This window comes from Mastigoproctus giganteus, chromosome 14, assembly GCF_048544385.1.
Source record: "Mastigoproctus giganteus isolate SK-2022 chromosome 14, ASM4854438v1, whole genome shotgun sequence".
NCBI lineage: Eukaryota > Metazoa > Arthropoda > Arachnida > Uropygi > Thelyphonidae > Mastigoproctus > Mastigoproctus giganteus.
In genome coordinates, this window is record NC_143588.1 from 48,717,285 (window position 1) to 48,742,303 (window position 25,019).

The 25,019-nt window shown below is 36.0% G+C and overlaps 1 protein-coding gene across 2 annotated transcripts in view; it reads right to left on the reverse strand.

Annotated features, from left to right (window-relative positions):
• Positions 1-376: 376 nt before the first annotated feature.
• LOC150075125 (chromobox protein homolog 3-like) overlaps positions 377-25,019 on the reverse strand; it is a 158,804-nt gene continuing 134,161 nt past the window's right edge. For both annotated transcript variants that reach the window (XM_090389246.1, XM_090389248.1), the window contains 2 exons: positions 22,464-22,558; positions 377-1,247 (listed from right to left, as the gene is read on the reverse strand). In XM_090389246.1, the coding sequence (XP_090245372.1) occupies positions 1,100-1,247; positions 22,464-22,558 (243 nt within the window). In that variant the 3' untranslated portion in view covers positions 377-1,099. The remainder of the gene's footprint in view (positions 1,248-22,463; positions 22,559-25,019) is intronic.

Sequence of the window (25,019 nt, forward strand, 5' to 3'; positions counted from 1 at the left end):
AAAAGTACCAATTCCTTACTGCTTTACTAACTGAACATGACCCGGATGAACTGATATGACAACAACATATTCTTCTATCCTTTTCGTAGGTGATGAAGTTTGAGACACGCACAAGACGATGTGAAAATACTATTTAAAATGTGGAAAGGATTATGAGATGAAGAATAAAATTAACAACTAGTGAGCTGAAAGCACCATTGTCCACTTCCTAATAACATACACAAAAATATTAACAACACTTCTCAGTCTTTAAAAGCAGGTGTTTTCCAGGTGATGACAGTTTAATATACATGAATCATAGGTTCTACCCAAAGGGATTTGGGTTACTTTCTTTTTTACACACAATCACTTTTAACTAAACACTTTTATATATATAAAAAAAAGGACTATTATTAGGATATTCTCCACGATGCAACAGAAGTGAGAAAAATAAAATAAAACTACCAAAGCCATTCCAACCTTAAGAGTACCCTTATTTGGCAGATGAAGTTGATGAAGATTATATGAATACGGATTTTGTTGAATATATTCTTGATTGGCAGTCGTCTAAGAATACTAAATACACAATGCTACTTTGCATTAGGTGGGCGGGGGAAGTGAATGTGCTTTCTAACAAGCTAAGAAGGAGAGAAGGCAGACAATGCTTCCAGCTATACAGAGGAAACACCTCTTTTTTTTTTTTTTTGTTTGTTTTACACTCCTAGTGTAGCACTAACAATGCATAAGACGTCAGTCACATAACATGAGAAGCGACAAAAAAACTTACATTTTTTACTTTTTTTTTTTTTTTAAAGATTTTTTTTTTTATTTTATTTTCAAACGGTTAATGGAATGAAACTAATATTTTACACAGCAAGAACATCTTTTCAAGACTTGGAATGAATAAAATTTTGACATCTTTCAAAATAAGCTTAATACGAAGTTTAAACTAATTTCAATGTCACAAGTCTTTCAATAAAAGAAAAGAATGAATATAAACTGCACTGGTAGGAATTTCCAGAAAATATAAAATGCACTGCAGCAACATGGGATACACCATGGAAAGCAATGATTAATGGAATTGAACAAACATGTAGTATGAAAGATGGGTTTATGCAGATTACTGCTTCTGAGCTTTCTCTTCCTCCTCATCATGACTTGAGGCAGAATGCCATGTTAATCTTTCTTCATAGAACTTGATTACAACCTGGGGGCATTTTACATTGGCTATTCGAGATGGTACCAAGTCAGCCTCATCACTTCCTTTCCTGATAAAGAAAACATAATAATAATAAAATCTTTCAAAATATTTATTATTTCTGTAAATGCTATTTTTTTTCTTTTTTAGGCAGGAAAATTTTCCAAAAAATATAAAGCAAAGTAAAGCTTTAAGCTTTAAATAATGCAATTTTCATATATATAAAAAAAAAAAAAAAGGGAAACTAAATAGAAAACTACCTTTACAACAGAAGTCTAATATAAAGTAAATTAATGAGACATTACACTGTACAGGTTTCAACAATAAGCGTACCAATTTCACCAAGTGTACCAATCAGTATTCATAATGGTCAACCAATGCTTTTATCTTTCATTATACTACAATCATCTTATTACTTGTAAAGTCTGAGTCAATCATACTATAAAATACAATCACAGCTCAAAATCCAGCACCACCCACTTTTCAGCTATATTTAGAAAAATAGTGAATATGCCAAACCATCTAAGAATTGACCAATTTAGACCTTATATTGGTAATTTACTAAAGCAGCACATTAGAGCTGATTGTGCATTGGGAAAATTTCACCTCAGAACCATAAGACTTCACAATGCTCCAATGACAGATTCCCCCCCCCCCCCAGTTATTGGATGGTCTAATTGCTATTCAGGAACAAGATCAGCAGCTCAACAACTCATTTCACTCGGTTATTCAGTTCCTGAGTTTCACAATTTGCTAAGCAATACACATTTAGGGAATGGTTTTAAAACAAATAAATAAATAAAAATAAATAAATTTTCTGTTTATACTCCGGGACGACCAAACGGTCAGAGGAGTTCACAAGATAGACAGAATACAAGAAACAGCACCGTATTCAGCAGTCATGGGTTTGAACCCCCGGTCACTCAAGGCACATGTACTTATGCACCCGCACGCCTGACCACCAGACTACGGCGGCCTAATAGATACAGTAAAATTCATTTATTTGTATTTATCCATACGGAACCTAAAAAAGAAGACTAAATACTCTAGAGCAGTCTTTCTCAATCTTTTTACTGTGGAGGAACCTTAAAATAATTTTAAGGTCTCAGGGAACCCCTGCATAAAAATTATTATATCTACAGCTCGTTAGTGTGATCAGTAAGTTGTAGAAATAATAATCCAATAATAATTGTCAATGCTCTTTTGAGTAGAGAATGATATTTTTCTGTGGATCTGTTTATTTTGGCCAACTTATTAGCCTACTCTTTTTTTGTGCTCCCCCCTCCTCCACAAAGGATATCAACTCTAATGCAAGTCAGTAGTGTAGGTAGAGGAAACTCCAATTTTTCCCTTTTTTAAAATTTCCTACTTGATTTTTTTACCTTATTCCAGTAGGCCTAAAAGTCTTATCACAAATTTCTACTATACAAGATACTAATTTTGTTTTTTTGTTATTTTGGTTTTTTTAGGAGCATTAGCAACTAAGGCCATATTGCTCCGGGATATGCGGTGGTCATTCCCTGACCTTTCCGCATCCTCCGTATTTGGTGGTGACGGGCTCGAACCCCGGTCTAATCAAGAAGCGTGTGCTACGCACTGCTGCTCCTTCCCACCTGGCTACGGAGGCGCCAAGATACTAATGAGGTATGGTATGTGGAAGAGTAGTTTTTTTTTTTTCCTATTTAAAATTACTTTTTAGCCAAACTTTCTTGGGAAAAAAATGTAGTTAAGCTTAGCTTAACTTTCTTGAAATTAATCTTTCTTTCCTTTTCATAAGTTTTAAAAATTCATAAGGCAAGCATAGTAAATCTCTGTTAAATAACTGATTTAAATCAAAATGGGATTTAATTTAAATAAAGGTTGTACAGTGTGGCCCTCGACTTCCAATATTCTCAGGAACTGATTTACCTTCCATACGATCTTTTATTTTAAGGACCGATGATATTTGCAGTAACCGATGGCTTTCTGATATAGCTGGAACGATGCATTGGCGGAAATTTTCAGACGCATGGCACGCAGAACATCATTGGTATGATTATTCTCAACCAATCAGTGTCTTTCTTATTGTTCAACACAACATTATTGCATGTTACAGTGCTTCAAATAGTTTCTTTATCTTCTGTTTGATGCACTTGCCCAGTGTATTTTTGTTAATTATATGAAACCGGCCTCTTCTGGAAGCGAATACCCACTCTCCCATTGGGTGCCAATGCCTCTGGAGATTTTAAGCTGAAGCCTTTGCTGGTGTATCACTCTAACGTCCCCAGAGTATTTAAACAACAAAATGTCAAAACAAATGCATGCTAAGAGTGTTTTGGCACAGTAATAAGAAGGCCTGGGTTACAAGATATGTCTTCAATGAATGGGTGCTTGAAGTTTTCTGTTCCTTTAAGCGAAGAGTTATTTTGAGAAAAATAAGGCTCCTGTTGGCTAATGTGCTAGGGCCAAGGCCATAATCCCAACCGTGTTCAATCTATTGAAGCACAATTTGACTTTGTTCAAGTCAAATTTTTGCCACCCAACACCACTCCTCTTCTTCAACCACTGGACCAGCAAGTGATTGCAAATTTCAAGAAAATCTATACCAAGGAAAGGTTTGCAAATTGCTTTGCAGTGACCTCTGTTGAAAATGCTGTCACCTTCAAAGATTTTTGGAAGTCGAAGTTCAATGTCCTAGACCGTGTGAGGCTAATTGTAAGTTCTTGGAATGATGTTTCCACCAGATGCTTAAATTCAACCTCGAAAAACATCTGGCCTTTAATCATCCATAACTTTGACCGATTTGAAGATGATCGTGCTTTGACAAATGATATTGTCACTCTTGGTAAATCAATGGGACTGGAGGTTGATGAAGAGGATGTGGAGGACCTTATTGACACTCATGGGCGGTTGTTAACGACAGAGAAGCTACAAGAGTTGGAGGAAATTACGAAGAGTAATACTGGAGAGGAAGAGGACACCCAAAAAGTGTCAGCCGAAGACGGTCATTTCTTGTTGGGAGCGTTTAAGAGAAGTGGTAAAAAAACACTGAACTCATGATGTGCAAAATGGAAGACGAAGTCATTTCTTACTTCAGAAAGCTACAAAAAAATTGTCAAAACCAGTCCATTTTGGACAGTTTCTCTGCTAGTAGCAGCAAAAGACACCTGACATCTGATCTAATTCCACCACCACATCACTTATTTCAGCACAGCCCTGCACTTCAAGTCTAAGGTAAATGCTATTTTTTTTTAAAGATGTTTTATAACTATTTTTTAAATAATCTTCATAAAACACTCATTTTTAATGAAAAATCAAGTATAATATGTAAAAAATACCTATTTTATGTGTTGTTGGATTGCCTGCCAAGAGTTTAAAACGAATTAATCAGAGAATAAATGGGGAAGAACCAAGTCTCAAGTGCGAATTGACTCGGTTGGAGTCGACTGGGGAGAGATTCTTCCCAGCAAATACTGTGAAGTATTTTAATGATTTAAACATAGATCTGGAGAAAGTATGTACAGACAAAATGTATAGGACAAAAATCTTTGGTAATGTGTACCGGCAGGTACAAATATAACAAGAATGTTCATTTAATAATTAATATAACAATATTTACTTCTTAACAATTACTTAGTAATTAATTAAAACTACTTAATAATTAATTTATTAACTTCATGCTCTGTGTTTTTTCATCTTCAAATTTCGTAAATAAGTTCAGGTAAATATTGAAATAATGTGACCACACTCTCTAGATACATGCTGTTAATGGGTGTCTCAAAGAGGAATAAACAGATGATAATAAATAATTACAGGAAATCAATGTATTACTCGTTTCAACCTACAATATTTTCAATATACAATGGGTTTTGTGGAACAAATTACCATCTGATTTTGGGGCCCTACTCTATATTGATTTTAATTAATGTTATTTACAACATGAAAATTTAATGACAATTTTTAATAGTAAAGCTACTAAAACCATAAGCCAAAGCAATATGAATAAAAATATAGCCTAAGAGAATTTTATACAAGACTTTGAAAAAACATTTTCTTACTGAGTGACATGATCAGGCTCAAATATAGGCATAGCAGTTACAAAATTATTATACACATGTGCTGGTTTCTTGATCTCTTTTATGGGGCTATATATGCATAAAGTGTTATTTTTGAAACTAAAAATAAAGAATGAAATTTACCTCTTTAATGTGAAACCCATGGTTGTTTTTTGTTGCAGAAATTACTCAAATTCAGGATTGAACTTGAGATAAGCAGACATGGATTTCATCTTCAACTGAAATGAGTCTTTCTGTCCTTGCTCTTGATGCTTGTTAAACAAGAAAAAGGTGTACAATCAGACTGCAGCTCACAAAGTCAAGTTCTCGGGGCAGAGCAGAAGATTCAGAGAAAGGGTCCCTCACCCAGTCATACACTTTTGTTGAAAGGGAGGGAAAATACTGTTCAATTTTGTTCTGCAGTTCTTCCAGGAGGTTTTCAATAAAACTTGAAACTTGCTGATATCCTTCCTCACTCTCAAGCCCAAGCAGTATTGGAAACATTTAAAGATTTCCTTTTGCAACATGATTTTTCCAAAGATTCACTTTCCCATTAAATCCAAGAATCTTGTCACTTGAAGTCAAAAGTCATTTTCTCCAAGACCTTGCAAAAACTTGTTTGTTTGTTATTTGGTTTTTAGGAGCATTAGCAACTAAGGCCATATTGCTTCGGGGATATGCGGTGGTCATTCCCTGACCTTTCCGCATCCTCCGTATTTGGTGGTCACTGGCTCAAACCCTGGTCTAATCAAGAAGCGTGTGCTCTGCACTGCTGCTCCTGCCCACCTGGCTACTGAGGCACCTTGCAAAGACTTCTTCAACTGGTTAATGTGATGAAAAATGTCTGCTAAGTAGGCCAGTTTCTGCAGCCATTCTTCATCTTCAAAGCACTCTGCAAAATCTGGCCTACTATTTTCTTTAAAGTACTGCAATTCACCTATCAGCTCAAACATCCTTTAAAAACTCTTCATCTGCTAAGCCACCAGATTTCTGTATGTAGCAGGAGATTTATGTGCTCTTTGTCCAGGTTTTCACATAATTTTTTTAAACATTCTTGAATGAACTCTGTTTAAAAAAGTTAACCGTTTTTGTAGCATCATCCATCATTTTGTAGCATTTTTGAAACTAAAAATAAAGAATGAAATTTACCTCTTTAATGTGAAACCCATGGTTGTTTTTTGCACCATCATTTCATCTCCACGAGTTTTTGACACCAGCGCCTCTGTGAAGAAAGCAGTGTGTTGTGACGGCAGGATTCCCCCCACCAACTATCTCTCAAGGAGCCAACCATTGATGGGGCACCATCAGTACAGATGCCAATACAGTTCATCCAAGACAGAACTCTTGTTTCCAGATATGCAGACAAAACATTAAATATATCTTGACCTTTGCTTGTTTTGGGCAGCTCTGCAGCAGAAAAAGTTTTTTTTTTTGAATTTCACCATCATTTACCAATCTTACAAACATTACAGCTTAACATCTATTGGTTAAATCTGTTGACTCATCAACCTGGATAGAAAAGCTGTTGTTTTTCTATTTATTACACAAAACCTCTTCAGCATCATGTGATATATCATCAACTTACTGTACTGTTTGAGAGTGAAATCTTTCTGATTTCTCGTACTGCATCTTGTCCTAGCATTTTACTCACTATAATTTTACATGCTGGCATTAATTAGGTTCTCACCAACTGTGGTGTGGCTTTTCCTTTTTCTGGGCAATAAGTTCTGCTACTAAATAACTTGCTTCCTGAGCCTTTTCTTCACTAAATGCGACTTTTACTTTAATCTGTTTTGAGATTCCAACAACTGTTTAAAATAATCGGCACCTGTAGTTGTCAAATGGCCATGATTTGTAGTTTAGTGTCTTTTCAGTTTTTCTGGAGCCACTGCTACATTTATAAGTTGATTGCCACAGATGAAGCACAATGGAATAGGGCAACTTTGATTACCAGCCAATGTAAAACCCATTGATAAGTAACTTTTATTGTAAAGATGAACTTTTTTTGCATTCCTTGTCACACTAGTGTGGTGAAATGACCCAGAAGATTTAATTCTTCATCACTAACCTTATGAGAACTGTCCATAGGCCTAGGCCTAGAATCCTCCTTTTCCACCTCACACCTTGTCTTCAAAAATTGCCACACTGGACCGTCAGACATGTTTGTAAAACACAAATGCCAATAAAACATAAAACAGAAGGGCATAAAATAAATAAAATGAGAAAAATCGCAAAAAAATATGAAACTTCACAATACAATTCACTTCTTGCCTACACAATCCACATTTTGCAACATTTACAAGAACAGCAGCTGGGGACGTAATTCAGGAGGGAGTGGCTGATGTCATCAGCCTACCATTCTCCCCTCCGTGCATTACAGAGGTCACCAATTATCAATGGCCGCCCCTATCTCGCATCAAAAACAAAGAATGGACTCAACCAAATGAATATGGTCCTGCAGCGCACTGCCATACGGAGCTGCTCAGTCAACTGTCCATCACTGTGAGCACTAGCATCGTGTGGAGTTAAAAAAAAAACTGTTTATTATATTTTTTCCAATAGTACTCATTTACGATTCTCTGTCATTTCAATGGGTTTACTAAATAAAAATTATTAAAATGTGAAAGAAGTGGTTATAAAAGTACAACCGTATACAGTGAGTTGTATACAAAGACTGAGTGACACATGGCACCAATATCACAATGCATTACAGTGTAGTGGAGTTGAGTGACGGACAATCGAAGTTCTACTGTGCTGTTTAACATGTCCACTGCCACTAAGTGTGAGAACTCATTCAGTCTGTCGTAATTTTTGGCTTGTTGGAAAAAAAAAAAAAAAAAACAATCAGCACTCCAAACAATTCTTACACAATAATGGTTGAAAATTAATATTTTGGAATACATTGCTAAAAGCAAATACAATAGAACCTCATTAATTGGTCACCTTCGGGACCAGAGGGGTGACCAATTAGTGAAATAGACCATTTAGTGAGGGAGTAAATAAAAAGTCAATTTGTAACCGTAAAAAAATTACATACATGTATATTTAAGAACACTTTTGACTTAATAAAAAAAAAAAAAAAAAACTTAATTTACATTATAGTAATTTGAAGTTGTACATACATAATTTATTTGTTTAAAAAAAAATGTTATTTTTGTGTTTTTGGTATTGTCGGTGTTTTTCAGTAACCAAGTTATAAATTTATTATTATTATTAGCCTTATGGTGCAAAGGAAGCCTGAGGCTTATGCTGCACCAGGCAAAAAAAAAAAAAAAAAAAAAACTGAATTACCTTGTGTGTGTGTGAGAGAATCACCAAGAAAGAGAAGAATGATGATATCCAGCTCAAGACCCTGGGTGTGCCCATGCCCATACTCACCAGATGTGAGCCCCTGAAGGTATTTGTCGTAGTAAAATTATTTTTGGCATTTCTGCTTCTTCTTGGCGTTCATACCAATTGATTATATCTGTCAGAGATTGACTGGCTTCCTCATGGGAAATGGTAGATTTTGTGGGCCTGTCGTCTTCTTCATCTACTTCTTCAGTAGATCCCACAGAAACATAGGAGACAATTTCATTATCTGTAAAAATTTTGTAACCTACATCTGTTGCATCTATATCACACCAATTTTTGATATAGTCTTCATTTAAGTTTTTGAATATTGGCAAGGATCTGCAAATTTCGATTAAAACTGGTAATGTGAGACCAGAATCTTGTTCTGCATAGTCAGGTTGTACTGTTTGAGATGGCCAGAGCTTATTCCAGGCAGATTTTAGCATATTTCCAGGAACACTTTGCAATGCATCAGCTGCATTATAGATAGCATCCTTTATAGTATATTCCTTCCAGAACTGTTCTACCTCTAAATTGCTTTCACATAGTGCCAAGTTCTGTAAAAATAATTTTCTATACCGCCTCTTAAAACTCTCAATAATGCCCTGGTCCATTGGCTGTAATAGGCTAGTTGTATTAGCTGGAAGAAATATGCAATGAATGTTGTTACGAGATGAAAATTCTTCTAAATCATTAAGGGGATGGGCAGGAGAATTGTCCATTATCAAAAGGGCTTTTTCTGGGAGGTTTTTTGTTTTAAGGTAAGAAAGAACTTGGGGACAAAATTCTTCTGTAAACTATTGCTTAAATTTCTTTGTTCATCCAGGCATTATAATTCATGTTCTTAAAAGCACGTGGTTTTTTTGCCTTGCCGATTACTGCTAATGTCATTTTGTGGCCCCCACTAGCATTGGAACAAACAAGAATTGTTACCTGCTCTTTCCTTTCATTAAATCCTGGGGCTGAAGATTCTGACCCAGATGCGAGTGTTTTTTGAGGAAGTGCTTTCCAGTATAATCCTGACTTGTCACAATTATACACCTGTTCTGCGCACAATTCAAGATCACTAATACGGGCACTTAGTTTTTCATGATAAATGCACTAGGATTTCACTGTTAGCACTCGTCTTCTCTCCTTTAATCCGTAGATGCCAAATACTCTGCCGCTCCTTAAACCTATGGAGCCAACCTTGACTTGCTTTAAAATTTGGGTCACCGTTCAATTTTTGATTCATTTGGAGCGGCTTTTCAATGATAATTGGTCCACTTAATGGAATCCCTTGGAACTGTTGCTGTGAAAACCATATAAACATGGCTTTGTCCAATTTGTTGAGTGTCACTGCAGTCAGCCTTTTCCTTTTCCTTTTCGAAACGTTTCCACCACCAGCCTCTGTTTTGTATATAAATTCTTCAATTTTGTCCCCATTCTTTTTTATATTATTAATCGTGGTACGTGGGACACCATACATTTCTGAGAGTTTTGATGCACTTTCACCTTTACGAAGACGTAAAATTTCCTATTCTTTCAGCAAATCCAGACTTTTATGAGTATGTTTAGCAGACATGACTGAAGTCACTCGAACACACTTAGAAACTTAAATTAAGAAACACTATGTGACCGCGAACAGCTCTAATGGAATACATACTGACTAAAAACTAAGTCACAGTGGAAGGGGAGGAAGAACTTCGACGAATTAGCTCTAAACAGCCAGCTAGGAAACGATTACCCTTGTTTTCTGTTTACTATTCGGGGAAGGACAGTTTTACTGAGATGTGTTTAAATCAGTATCTTTCAACTGAGTTCTGAGAAACATGGTAATGACTTTGTTCCCTGTTATTTTCTTTCCCGCCAGCTTCCTACTCTATCACAAATATGCATTAGATTTGGGAATCAGAAGACTATCAAGACAATTCCGGAAAAAAAAAAACTGGTCCTACAAAGGTGACCATTTGGTGACAGATGGAAACCATTTAGTTAGGTTCTACTGTACTTATTTACAAAATGAACCGTAAATCAGAACAAAACTTTAAAATATTATAAAAATGTTTATCCACGTACATAAAGTAACATCAACACAAGCAAAAAAATTAAATAAAACTGTTTTATTGCGTGCCAATACTGTATAGTTGTTAATTTTGCGTGTCTTTACATTTATGACACTCGTTGGTTTTGCTTAAGAATGACCACTCATATGCATTATGACACATCTAGTGCTGTTTTGCAGATATATGCATTGAGGCAGCAAACGTATTAAAGGTAAAGTACTTTTGCCTATAGAAACATTCTTATAAGTGGTTTAATTATTGTGTGTGTGGGGGGAACCTCAATTTAGATTACACTAAAATATAATTTTAGTGTAATCTAAATTTATATTCAAAGTACAGCAGAACGTATTTGGGGAGAAAAAAAAAAAAAAAAAAAAAAAATCCTTCTGCTGTACTTTGAATTAATTTTTTTTAAAAAAATAATTAATTTCCATATAGAAAAAAGTACAGCAATACCCGCATAGCATTGATTGGTACCGAAACTGTTCCGTGTTATGTGAAACCGTGCTGATTCAGGTGTAATTATAATAGGTTTTAATTGAATGTGTACCAAAGAAACAGCCTATAAATAAATTATAATAAATCTATAAACAATTTGCACTTGATAGTCAATTAAAAGGATTTGAAATTTAAAAAAAGTGATTTCTAGCAAAGATGCAGATATATTTTCGATTGAATTTCTGATGTTATAACTTTTCCAAAATGTAAAGATAATGATCCCACTCCTGCTGAAGCTTCAATCACTTGAGAAAAAGTTCGTTGCAGATAATATGCCTTGAATGTGGCAATTACGCCTTGATCCATGGGTTGTAAGAGAGACATTGTGTTAGGTGGAAGAAAGCATATTTTTACATTTTCATTGAGATAAGAAATTTCAGGTGGATGGCCTGGTGCATTGTCTAAAAGTAACAAAATTTTGAGCTCCCCTTCATCTTTGCAGTAATGTTCAAATGTCAGACAAAAATAATTTGTGAACCATTTTGTAAAAAAATTCTCTTGTAATCCATGCTTTCTTATTGGGTCGGCAAATTATGGGCAATGTACTTTTTATGCAACCCTTTACAGCTCTTGGGTTTTCTGCTCTGAACACGAGTGGAAGCTTCAATTTAAAATCCTCAGATGAGTTTCCATCCCAACAAAAGTGTTAAACGATCGCCTGATGCTTTATATCAAGGTTGGACCGTTTCATTTTCAGCTAAAAAAGTTCGTGAGGGCATTTTTTTCCAGAACAGTCCAGTTTTATTGATGTTGAAAATTTGTTTATCCTTGTAGCCACCTTCAATGATGTCTTTCAATTCACTGGGAAATTGAAACTGGAAAGCACAGCAGCACCTTTGTTTGCACTTTCACGTGAGATACAAACATTGTGAATCCCAATACTGTTTTTAAAGCAGAAAAATCAACCACAACTGCCTGTATATATTTCTTTAGTCTCCTCCTTTTCATTTTCTTATTTTTTCTTCAGTGTGTTATAAAGGTTCATAGCTTTCACTTGAATGATGTTTTGAATGAAAGGAATTATCTTTTGATTAAAATCTATCCATATTAAGCAATAGCAAACTTCTTTGTTTATTTATCACTTTCATCATGTAAGATGCTGTAGAAATTCCCTGCTCTTTATATTGTTCCTTCTATTGAATAATCATTTGCACTGATGCTTCATTCATTCCATTTTCCCTGAGAAATTTTAGCATATGATGCACCATCTTCATGGCACTTCATAATATCAAGTTTTTTTTTTTTTCTGATGTAAGCCAGTTAACGTTTAGTAATGCCACTGCTTTCATTACTTTATTTTTTGACCCATCATTTAGTATTTAAAGGGTAAAAAATAAATTGTGAAATGAAAAGCTATCACGTCGTCTTGTCAGGATGGAATTAAGAATAGTGAACACTAGTGCATGTGAGACAATAGAGTTGTCATGCAGCATATACAGGGTGCAGAGAAACTCTACCGACAAACTTGAACAGGTGATAGATGGTAGCAAAAGAAACATTTTTTGTTAAGTAAACATAGATCGTAAATGAGTTGTTATAGCAGCAGAAGCTATTAAAGGGTTGTAAAAATCAAAACAACACATTCAGTAATTTAATGTCATTTAATGCATACAAATCATTTGCTGTTGCACACAAAATCAAAAAAAACAATTCATAAGAAGTGCTCAAACTGGTGACCATGATGTCAATGCATAACTCACAACAACGCATCATTGAATGCTATAGGCATTGGAAGTTCCTAGGACCGTCTTGTTTCTCTGCGCTTGCTGCGACAATCCATGCTATAAGTTCCTCCACTGGCATTTCATACACAAGTCTTCATGTATCCCCAAAAGAGAAAAAGTCCAAACAAGTCAGATCAGGTGACCTTGCTGGCCAGGCTACAGGTCCAACCTGACCAATCCATCTGCCTGGAAAGGTTGCGTGTAAGTGTGCGCGTACACATCTGTGAAAATGTGGTGGTGCACCATCATGTTGCAACCACATTTGTGCTCGGACAATCAGAGGAACATCATCCAACAACTCTAGAAGTGTTTGCTCTAGAAAACGCATAGTCGTCCATCTAAATGTGCAGGCAACATGTATGGTCCAATTAAAACGTTTCCCACAATGCCAGCCCATACACTGACGCTAAACCTGTGTTGGTAGCCATGTTCAACCATTGCATGGGGATTATTCTCTGCCCACACATGACTGTTGCAGCTGTTGAACAATCCCTCTTGGGTGAAACATGCCTCATCAGTGTAAAGCACATTATTGGCAAAATCAGACTGCAAGTTGATTTCCTGTAAAAACCAGTGGGAGAACTCGACACGGTGTCGAGTTCTCCCAAAGTCAGCAAGTGCATGCAGTTGCTGGCATCGGAAAGGATGTAGTCTGGCTTCATGCACCATATCCCACACCAAACAAAGCTGCACACCCAATCGGCATGCAATGGCACTTGTGCTGGTAGAAGGAGTATTAGCGAAGATCTGCAAAATCTGTTCCTCAAACCAGGGTGTCCTAGCAGTGTGTCGACGTTCAATATCATGCATATTCATACCGAAAGAGTCATTATCCCACAATCTTTGGTGTATTGCAGCAAATGTTGTGTGGTGAGGCAACCTTCTGCCCAGGAAGCATTCTTGATAAATCCTGCGAGCATCTCTTCCATTTCCATGTCTGTACCCGTACTGAACATAAAATGACATCATGCATTTATGCTATTAGCGGCAGATACGCACCACTCCGAGGACCTCTCAATGCATACATATATTAATGTTGATGGTAGTCGTACGTTTGAGCACTGTGTTACAGATTGTTTTTTATATTTTGTGTGCAACAGCAAATGATTTGTATGCATTAAACAACATTAAATTACTGAATGTGTTGTTTGATTTTTACAACCCTTTAATAGCTTCTGCTGCTATAATGACTCATTTACGACCTATGTTTACTTGACAAAAATATTTTATTTGGTACCCTCTATCACCTGTTCAAGCTTGTCGGTAGAGTTTCTCTGCACCCTGTAGGTACGCTTACCTAGGCCACGGCAACACAGCATATATGTAGAGTGAGTATGTGTCTAGGCTATTGAATGTACAGTAAATTTTCGATTTAAACTTAACTGAAAACCGTGTTATAACAAAACCCATGCTAAGCGAGGTATTGCTGTATACACAATTAAAAGTGATAGCACAACCAACCAATTACAGAACTAAACTTTCTGGAAAAATTAACAGCATGTAATTTCATTTCACACTGAATGTTTATAACTCTACAGAAAGCAGTTATCAGTTATGACCAAAATGATTTTTCAACGTGAAAACTGGATACCAAAAAGTCATACAAAAAATAAAATAACTGAAGAAAACTGGCAGCATGTCAGAGGAAACAGGACAGTGAATTTCTTACAGAGCTATTATGTAAAAAGGGAAAGAAAGACCTTACTGTCTTCAAGAAACAATTCAGTGTGATGAGTTTACAAAAGAGGTTACCCATTACAATTATGCAAAAATCCAGACTCATTTCTGATGGAATGTTCTGTCGACCTTCAGTGGAATTTGTTACTGAAGGAAGAACAAGGAAAATTAGGAACTTGTATAACACATGTTTACACTACATGAATTTGCTTATGCACAATTTGCCTTTGTGTTTACAAGAAATGGCAGTCGAACACAGTGGAATCACCCCAACTGAAAGCAACACAATAGGAATGAAGAGAAGATTTCATTGAAGGGGAAACACATTTCACTAGAATAACGTAAAAACCCACAGAATTCCAGCTATCGGTATTATCTCAAATGCAATTAGATCGAGTTTACTACCCGTTTATAACAGATTCAACTAGCAGGAACACCTAATAAGCCGGAAACTGCAAATTGTTTTTTTAATGTTTTATGGTAGTGATCTCCAGAAATGTGCTTTAGTAAAATGTGAGCTTGCGTGAGGTGATAAGTGTCTCTGCCTTCACTGCGTTGTTTATTCAGTTGCTACACAAGTGCTGCTTTGTTTATGTGTATCAAGCATGCTTCTTCATTTTTGCTCTTTTTTATACTGTAATTGTGCTTTATTCCCTAATAATGAGAAAAATACTTGAAAAGAATGTGAAAAGATAGCATCCTGGTGAAGATACTACAGGTATAGAGAGAAAAATAAAAGCAATATCATTAGAGGAAAAATATAAAATAATGAAATGCTTTGAGTGGAATGAAAGAACATAATATTGTACGTGCTACATGCCTAAATGAGGCAACATTAAGAACAATTAGAAAGAATGCAGAGAAAATAAAAGCAACTTTTATAGCAGGAACAACTGAAGGTATAACAAAATCCATTAGATCAAGACAAAGAATTGGAAGTGATGGAATGTAATAGTAATAGTAGTGGCATATGATGCAAGAAAGCAAGTGTATGAGCTTATGCAGCATCAGCCAAAAAAAAAAAAAAAAAAAAAAAACACAACACAATTCTCTCTTAATGTTTGTCCAGTTCCTCCTTAAATTTATTTAACCTATCAACTTCCACGACGACAGATGGAAGTTTGTTCCAGCAATTAACCACCCGTGGCTAAAGGCAAATTTCCGCACATTTATTCTACATCTGGCTTTCTTCAATTTGAATTTATGCCCCCCTTAGGTTCGTAAGCTGAACAAGTGGAAGAATCCCATCAGAATTCAGCGTGCTCAACCCATTCAAGGCCTTATACACCTCAATCGGATCACCTCACAGGTGCATAGTCTCTAGCTGCTGCAATTTGCAGAATTTAAGCCTCTCTTGGTAAGAGGATCCCTCCATTCCCCTCACCAATCTTGTTGCCCTTCTCTGTACACACTCAAGCAAATCTACATCCTTCCTAAAATGAGGCCTCCAGATCTGTACGCAGTACTCAAGGTGTGGCTGACCATTGCCTTATACAGAGGGACAATCACCTCCTTATCCCTGCTAGCAAAATTTCTGTATATCCTTGACAAGACACCATGAGCTGCCCTTGCAGCCTGTCTGCACTGCCCAGAAAACTCTGTATCTGACTGCACAATTACCCTCGGGTCCTTTTCATTCTCCACTACCCTGAATGTAGTACCACACAGTTGGTACATTAGTCTGGGGTTACTGCTAGCCATATGCAGTACTTTGCATCATCTGTTTGGATAGAAGATCAAACAGAGAACAGATCAGGAACAAGTTAGCTTATGATAAAAGCAAAGCATTGGCAATATTTTATTAAGCAATAATCGTAATAAAATACATATTTTATTATAATTATTTATTGTTTGGTAATGTTTTGGTTACAAATGTGTGTTCAATCTTGGGTGGTCAGCACCTGACCCTATTTTTCCCATATGGCCTGTTATTTATATTGCATGATTGCTTCCAGGAACACAAGTACCGTGTTATATGAGGACTGACTGTATATGATAAGTGATCAATGAAGTGTTATACATTTGGAAGTGCCTTTTCCTTTTCATGTACAGCCATCTATAGAGGGAGTAAGGTGACACAGTGTCTACTTCCAGGATCACAAATGTTGGGTTTACAAACTGGCTAATGTCTTTTGATGGAGGAAGCCATTTTATTGTTGTCTGTGCTGAGAAGGATAGTCTGTTGTGGGTTGGAAGTGGTTGAACTCATTTGTGGGGACCTAGTGAAGAAACTGTTGTAGGAAAAATATGATAGGACCAGTTCTTAGCACATCTTGACAGTACCACACCTTTCATCACTATGGGCCTTTTCTCTGATCTAGAGCAGACCTTCCTTCTTGGTGCACACAACAGTAGTGTCAGTAGTTTGTGATCTCAGAAGCAGACACTATGTCACCAGATCACCTTTGTGACTCTGCAGATCAGCCAGCCTTGTGGAAAAAGGAAACTTCCAATTAGCACTTCAATAATCATGTGTGACACAATACTATGATTATGTCTGTAGTTCTTTCCATCATTTTCATTCCTACTTTGCTCTGAAGATAGCAAAACGTTTAAAAACAAACGAGTCAGGATTTTTGCATACTCTCACTATATTAAACCATTTCTTTAATGCAGAGCAAATGCTTTTACTTATTATATAATTTTAACCTAATGTTAAGAGTGGCTATAACAAATTGAACAATTAAAACTATCATTATGGTAAAACATGTTTGCTTCAGGGGAAAAAAAAAAAAAAGCATTAATTCTGTATATTGGTTCAACTTTGCCTTGTTAATTCAACTGTATTGTTTCCATGCCAGTTTACACATGCTGCACCACTGATCCTAGGTGATAATTTTCTGTTCCTCAGCTCTGTAATTGGATATGTTTAATCAGTTTTATGTAAATTCAGTTTTAACTGATGTTTATTATTTCAGAACATTAAAATAATATCCCATACTGATAACCCCTCCCCTAAAAATGAGAAATACTGCCCCTTTAAACAACATTTCCTTCAAGGTGCATTTTTTCCGAAAAATTGTGAATTGTTTAAAACATTCCAGGAAACCATTCTGTTACCATATTTAGTGAATTTGTCATAGCAGCTTTAACTATTATAAGCTTGCAAACTTGTGTACATGTTATGCTTCTCCAAATCCTCTCCTGCTATCATAATACAGTAGAGTCTCAATTTTCCGGGATAGATAGTAAAAAACAAATCCTGGATAATCGATTTCCCGGTTAATCCAAGAATACAGAAGTCCCTGACATATGTAAGAGACAAATCCTGGATAATCGATTTCCCGGTTAATCCAAAAATACAGAAGTCCCTGACATATGTAAGAGATATACGTTCTAGGACTTCTTAGTTCGTTGAGTTTTACGCAACTCGGGAATGACCAATAACATATTACTACTATATTATTATTGACAAATCTGAATTCAGAGTGACACTTGTTAATGTTTGACCATTTTCATACATTCTTATTAGTTTAATTTTCTGATCCAAATCACCGCTTTCCTTTTCTTGGTACATTTACTAGTACTGCTGTCACTTATTCTCTTAGTCGGCACCATGATAACAATCAAAATGAAATTTTCTGTAAAGAACTCCCACAGGGTTAAGGCGAAAACTCACTATATCACCCTGCGTGAGCTCACATTTTACTAAAGCACATTTCTGGAGGTCATTACCATAAAACAATTTTCACTTTCCGTGTTATTGGGCTTTCCTTTTCATGCATATAATTATAAAGGGGTAGTAAACTCGATATTAATGCATTTGCGAAAATACAGATAGCTGGAATTCTGTGGATTTTTAAGTTATTATGGTGAAATGTATGTCCCCTTCACTGAAATCTTCAGTTCATATATATATATAAAAAACCATAAATAAATTGTAAGAATCTTCTTTCCTATTTTTTTGCTTGTTACTCCGTATCTCACTTGTGCAATTTGTGTGCTGTGATCGTCGTTATTGATTGCTTATTTTATTATTTTATTTTTGGGGGACTTACTGTATCGAAAAATGTTCAGCAACCTAAGTAAAAAATATGGCAATAGATAAAAAAAACTTACCACGTACTACTCATATGTCCAGTACAATGCTGCCCTTTAATTTTTGCGATGTTGATTTTAAACCTAATAGCTTCCCTTTATTTTTTAACAATGTCGCGTATGGTTTGGTCACCAACATTATAATGGTTCGTTAGAGATTCAACAGATGCACTGTTTTCAAACCTTTGTTTGAATAATTTCAAGATTTTGTTTAACCGAAAGTGCAACTCTTTTGTGTTTACCCATCAATTTCGCGATCTCTAAACAAACAAACAAAAAAATTGACATCCCTGACATAAATAACAAAACAAAATTTGTCTTTTTGTGGCGCAACGGAACACAACAATCAACACGACGCACTAAAACATACTAAACATTTGTTCTCTTTCTCTCTCTCTTTTTTGAGTGGCGGATGTGAAGACAGCGGGGGTTGCAAAATAATAGGTACATTAATCTCCCAATGGCGACTTATAATGCCACTTCTTGTCGCTTATTTACGACATGCAAAACATCTGTTTATACCTATTCAAATTATTACTTGAATTTTATGATTATTTTTATTTTTTTTTAAATTTGGAGTCTTGAAGTGTCCCAGTTAATCCGATCCTGGTAAATCAAGAGTCTGCTGTATAGGCATATCAGATTTTCTTTTTCTCATAACACAGAAATTTCAACATTGGTACACTGCTCAATCAGCATGTGTGCAGCTACTATGATATTTTCAACTATGCCATAATTCACAATACTACTTCTAGTTAAGTGTATGAAACATGACCTTGGATATATTTGTCCATAAACTGTGAATGCACTTTTAACTTTCCTGGTAATTTAACTAAAAAGATGTTTATTACTGTTTAGGATCACTATCAACAAAGACAGAGATTATGTTCATATCTTACCTAATGTGAAAAACATTCTCCCTTCTAGAACTACACATTAAAATTACATTCGCTATACTTATGTTCTAAATTTTAAATTATTTTTATTCTTATAAAAATAATTTAAAATTTTCCATGTTTCACAATAATTGTATATGGCTTGTTGTTGTTGTTATTATTATTTGGTTTTTAGGAGCATTAGCAACTAAGGCCATATTGCTCCGAGGATATGTGGTGGTCATTCCCTGACCTTTCCGCATCCTCCATATTTGGTGGTCACGGGTTTGAACCCCAGTCTAATCAAGAAGCATGTGTTACACACTGCTGCTCCTGCCCACCTGGCTACAGAGGCGTCGTATATGGCTTAGGGCATTTCCCATAGGTTATAGGCCTGTAGCCAAGTGGTTAGTGCAAGGATGCAGTAGGGCACATGTTTGAATTTATGCTGTACTTCAAAGCCCATGTGACTGTTTAGTTATATGTGAGTGGGGGAGGGGGAGGAAGAGGCAGGAGGTTATCAACATACCTAGAACTGGGAATAAGGAGCACATGCAAACAACTACTGAACTTTGAATCTTCACAGAGAATACAACATGAGTGCTCCCTTTTGAGTTTTGAAAAGCTGGAGATTGGCTAACTGTAACCCGAGTAAAATTAGACTAAAAAAAAAAAAAAAATAATAATAATAAAATAAACTTTTTGTGGGCGAAAACAGATTTTTTAACTCATTCGCTGCCGTTTATATTTGTTAGGGTCCTTTATGTGTGACTTGGGGCACTAGAACAAGTAGTCAGGCTTTTTAGTAAATGGAGATGAATCTGTGAAGAATCATCACTCCAAGCAATGCTGGCATCTGCTGTTTGTAGTGTTCTAACATCAACAAGTGCAGAATCCACATCATTTGAATAGAAATCTATTCAGTATCAGATGACATATTACAAAGAGCTGATTCATTCAGTGTCATCAGCTTCAAGGTACTGTCCATCCCTGTTCCTTTCCAGTTCTAATATCCACAGAATGTAGATTCATTATAACAACCTTTAGGGTAAAATTTTATAGGAAGAGTTCTTCCACAAAATTTTATTGGAACTAAAAGAATTAAAATTCGGCAAGCACAATCTTCAAAATTTTTTTTACCCTTTCTTGAGGAAAAGGCTAAACTAGATAAAATAACATCAACAAAAGCAAAGAACATATGAAACTGAACCAAGTATGCAGCTTTTATAGGACACTCTCTAAACAGTGCAACTGATGCTAAGCAAAATCACAGTAGTAATGCAATAGCATATGGTTCAATATCAGTGTTTGGATATCACTCAGTTGTTCAATTCATGTGCCTTTCCTTTTACAACATTCATTTACTAACTGTTGTTGTTATTTAGGAGAATTAGCAACTATGGCCATATTGCTCTGGGGATATGCGGTGGTCACTCCCTGACCTTTCCGCATCCTCCGCATTTGGTGGCTCACAGGCTCGAACCCCGGTCTAATCAAGAAGCATGTGCTATGCACTGCTACTCCTGCCCACCTGGCTATGGAGGCGCCCTTTACTGACTGTAATTGAATAATGGATGCATATTTGCATTCCAGCAGCAAAAATGCTAAGACCCACACTAAGTAGACATTAAATTTCACTGATAACATACACATATTAAAATGCCACCGCAGTCTGTGGATTGGTTTGTCTGTTAAATACCAACTAATAATAATTATTGCTAGTTATTGACTGCTTCAAGAAAGATATAGCCTTGGCCCTCTTCAGGAATGTCAAAAACACTCTGAAAGCTTCTGAAGGAAATCAAAAGATCCCCCCCCCCCACAACCTGGATGAATATTCTTTTGCATACTCAGAAGTGCTCTGATACTGCAAAATATCTATTTCTTTATCTTCAATGATAGATATTAAAGTATTGGCCACTATTGCATGCACGCACGTGTGTGTACATGCGTGTGACTAACTGAACAGTTATAGCAAACTATTCTCTGATGTTATGTTCATATAGTGTTAAGTGGGTTGAAAACTAGTTTGGGGGAGAGAATACACAGATTCCTCAGTCTATGCATATGACTGAGATTAACAGCAGCTGCAGACAAGCAATTCTTGCAATGCTTCTATTGAAAAATGCAGCAGCCTAAAAAACAAGATGTTATAGATTATTACAATGCCTGCTAGGGGTCATAATATGTGAAATACCAATGGTTACCATGTTATTTTTCCTTTTCTCTTTTGGAGCAAAGCACAAAGTAAATGGCTAAATGAGAGGCCACAGTGGAGTCAACACAACACTTTGACAGTAGTCTGTCTAGCTTGTTGTTGGATTTATTGGTGCAAGGGCTACTAAGGGCATAATGCACCTATTACAGTCTTATTTGGTACAGGTTTGGTATACTGAATAAGAGGATTCAGATCAGATGATATTTGTTTATCATTCTCAGGAAGGTAAAAACATCATTAAAGTAGTCTAGCTACACCAGCTCTCACTAGCTGACAAATAATAACGCTACAAGTACATTTTCAGCCTATAAATGTAGCAATGCATGGTAGTGGCATGTTGGGGTCACTGCTGAAAACACAATTTTGTCAAGTTGGATTTATCCAGCTGCAGCTGATTTTAGATCATATCTAAAATTTCCCATTGTGCTTCACATTCCTGTCAGTTTCTTCTAAACCTCACTTTCTTTTTCTAATGGAATTCCCATTAGAAAATGTATTCCCCACTAAACAGAGGCTTTGAAGTCCAAATCAATAAATTCAATATATCCTTATCTGACTATAAGACAAACTTGAATGAAATCCAAAAGTAACCCTTCCATGGAACTGTAAAAGACATACCATTTCTAGAAACCTTCTGTGCAAATTTATCAGCTATGTACATGAATATCTCACAGTTATGTCATGAAAACAATCAAAGAATGAATGCAATAGCCAAGGGACAAGACAGCGTTTATACAACTATCTGAGCCAAAATCAAATGCTGAAAACTAAAGAACTACCATTACCAGCGCATATACACTATGAGTAATTATGATGGCAACATTCAATGAAATCAAAATCTCACCATTTGATTAGGAACATAAGTTCTCCACTGGAGTCTGTGGCACCAATAATTCTTTCTGGCTCAAGTCCACGATCAAACCCTCTGGGCTTATCTTCCTAAAAGTGGAATTGAAAGAATTTTTAAACTAAATTTAAGACAAAATTGATAAATTTAAAATTTAACTCAAGAATTGCACAAAGGAAATTTAGAAACTTTGCTTTACTACTTAAGCCTAATTTTCCCAAGGTTATATATAAAAAAAAAAAAAAGATTTCATTGAATATTGTGACTGTCACAATTTCAATTCAATTTATGAAAGAAAGGGCTCTAATGATGAATTAAAGGGCTTATAATGTACCCTGGTCTACTTTTTCAGAGTCTGACAGCTAATGACTTGTATATCCCCCACACCTCATGATTTGCATTGGTTTCTTGTAGCATATGCATACATGTTGCTTCTCTGCAGAATATAATGATGTTCTGTCATACTACTCGTCTTCTAAGTTGATAAAGGGGCACATCTGGAACCTATTATTTTACAAAAACAGTAACTCCGAAAGATACTTAATGTGTATATTGTTTTTGTTGCTTTCAATACTTTCATCACTTTTAGCATTTTTCTGTATATATTTCACAACTATCCTTACGTATATTGTATTTTATTTTTACCGTGCTTTTAATAAGTTTTAGTTTATCCTTAATGTTTTGCCAGTAGTGACAAGATTTGTTTCAGCATTCTTCAATGTAGCTAGGAGTAACACCTCAGTACATGGATGTGAGGTATGGTGAATTGAAGACTTATGTTCGGATTTTCAAATATTGGCATAACATTTAAAAGAAACAAGCAAATTAATTCATTCATCCCAGAGGAGAGAAACGTGAGCAGACTTTTGCACGAGCGAGGATGACGTGTCTGTATAATCAGTTTGCTAGGACTGCATAAGACCACTTTTACCAGAAGTTATCACCTGAGAAGTTACGCCTGCTGAATTCACTTTAACTTTGAAAACACTTGGATGATGAACTGCATTTGAACACGAGTCAGTACGACTCACTAGTTATCACTTATTGTGCTTTTCAATTTGATAACTCTGGAAGGTGCTCATTTGGCTTTACACACAACTTTCAACCGCTTCTTTAAACAGACGTATCAACTGTACAGAGAAATAGAGTGGGCCAGTAAAACAGATTGTCTCATAATGGGAGATTTTAACTTCCCGGATACTGACTGGAACTCGTGAGTTGGTCATTCACACACTAGCAAGGCTTTTGGATTTATTGGACGATTGTTTTCTTCAGCAGCATGTTTGAGAAAACTACAGGGATTAATAATCTTGATCTGATTATCAGCAGTGATTCTTCATGCATTAAGAATCTGCAGATAAAGGAACCACTCGGTGGCAGTGATCACAGTGTGCTGATGTGGGACTTATTATGTAACTACCATCAGAGGTAAAAGCAAGGGAATTTTGTTTTCATAAAGGTGACTACAGTGGTCTCAGGCAGTTTTTAAATTCTATAAATGGAACCAACTTATGATGTTACCAACAGCAAATTCTAAATGGGAATCATTGAAGGAAGTAATCTTGGAAGCTACTAGGCTTTTTGTCCTAACTAAGAAATACTGTTAAAACTTTAGGCCTAAATGGATGGCAGATGAACTAATGAGACCCATGGCAGAGAAGAAAAATGCATGAGATACATATAAATTATCAGGTGACATAGAAGACTATGGTAGATATAAGCTAGTCTGTAATCAAGTCATAAAGGAGGTTAGGCAAGCAAAGGCAGATGAGAAATCTTTGGGGCTGAGGATGAAAAAAAAAAAAAAAACAAACACAGAAGGAAGGGGATTAATCAGATCAGTCCACTTGATACTGATGGTTCAATTGTTAATGATCCTGCTAAGGTAGCTAACAAACTGAATGAGTATTTTGCATCTACATTCACACATAATGAATGTCTGTAGGGAAGTGGAGGCCAGAAGCTAATCAAACTAGCAGGGAGCTAAATGATGTACTAACTGAGAGCAAAGTGGAGGAGAAATTGAAGTTAAGCATAAGTAAGACACCTGTGGTGTATGGTATCTATCTAGTTATATTAAAGGAGGCAGCAAAGGAAGTAAGCAATCCGTTAGCCACGATCATGAGAGCATCCTTGGACTCAGGGGAAGTTCCCCCATGGACTTGAGATGTGCCAACATATCCCCAATTCATAAGGGGTGGGTGGGAATCAAAAGGTGACTGAGTAATTACAACCCTGTTAGTTTAACTTCTGTTCCAGGGAAAATAATGTAGTCACCGGTTAAAGAAGCACTGCAGGATCATCTAGACAAGTTTACAGTTATAGTTCACACAGCATGGGTTTGTTAAGGGGAAGTCTTGTCTGACCAATTGTATTGGATACTATGATGCAGACACAAAGGAACTAAGATGAAAAAAATAATTTTGATATCATATACAGTAGACACTTGATTTTCCGTGATAGATGGAAAAAAAAAAAAAAAAAATCCCAGACAACCAATTTCCCGGCTAATCCAAAAATACAGTAAGTCCCCGATATATGTTCCAAGATTTA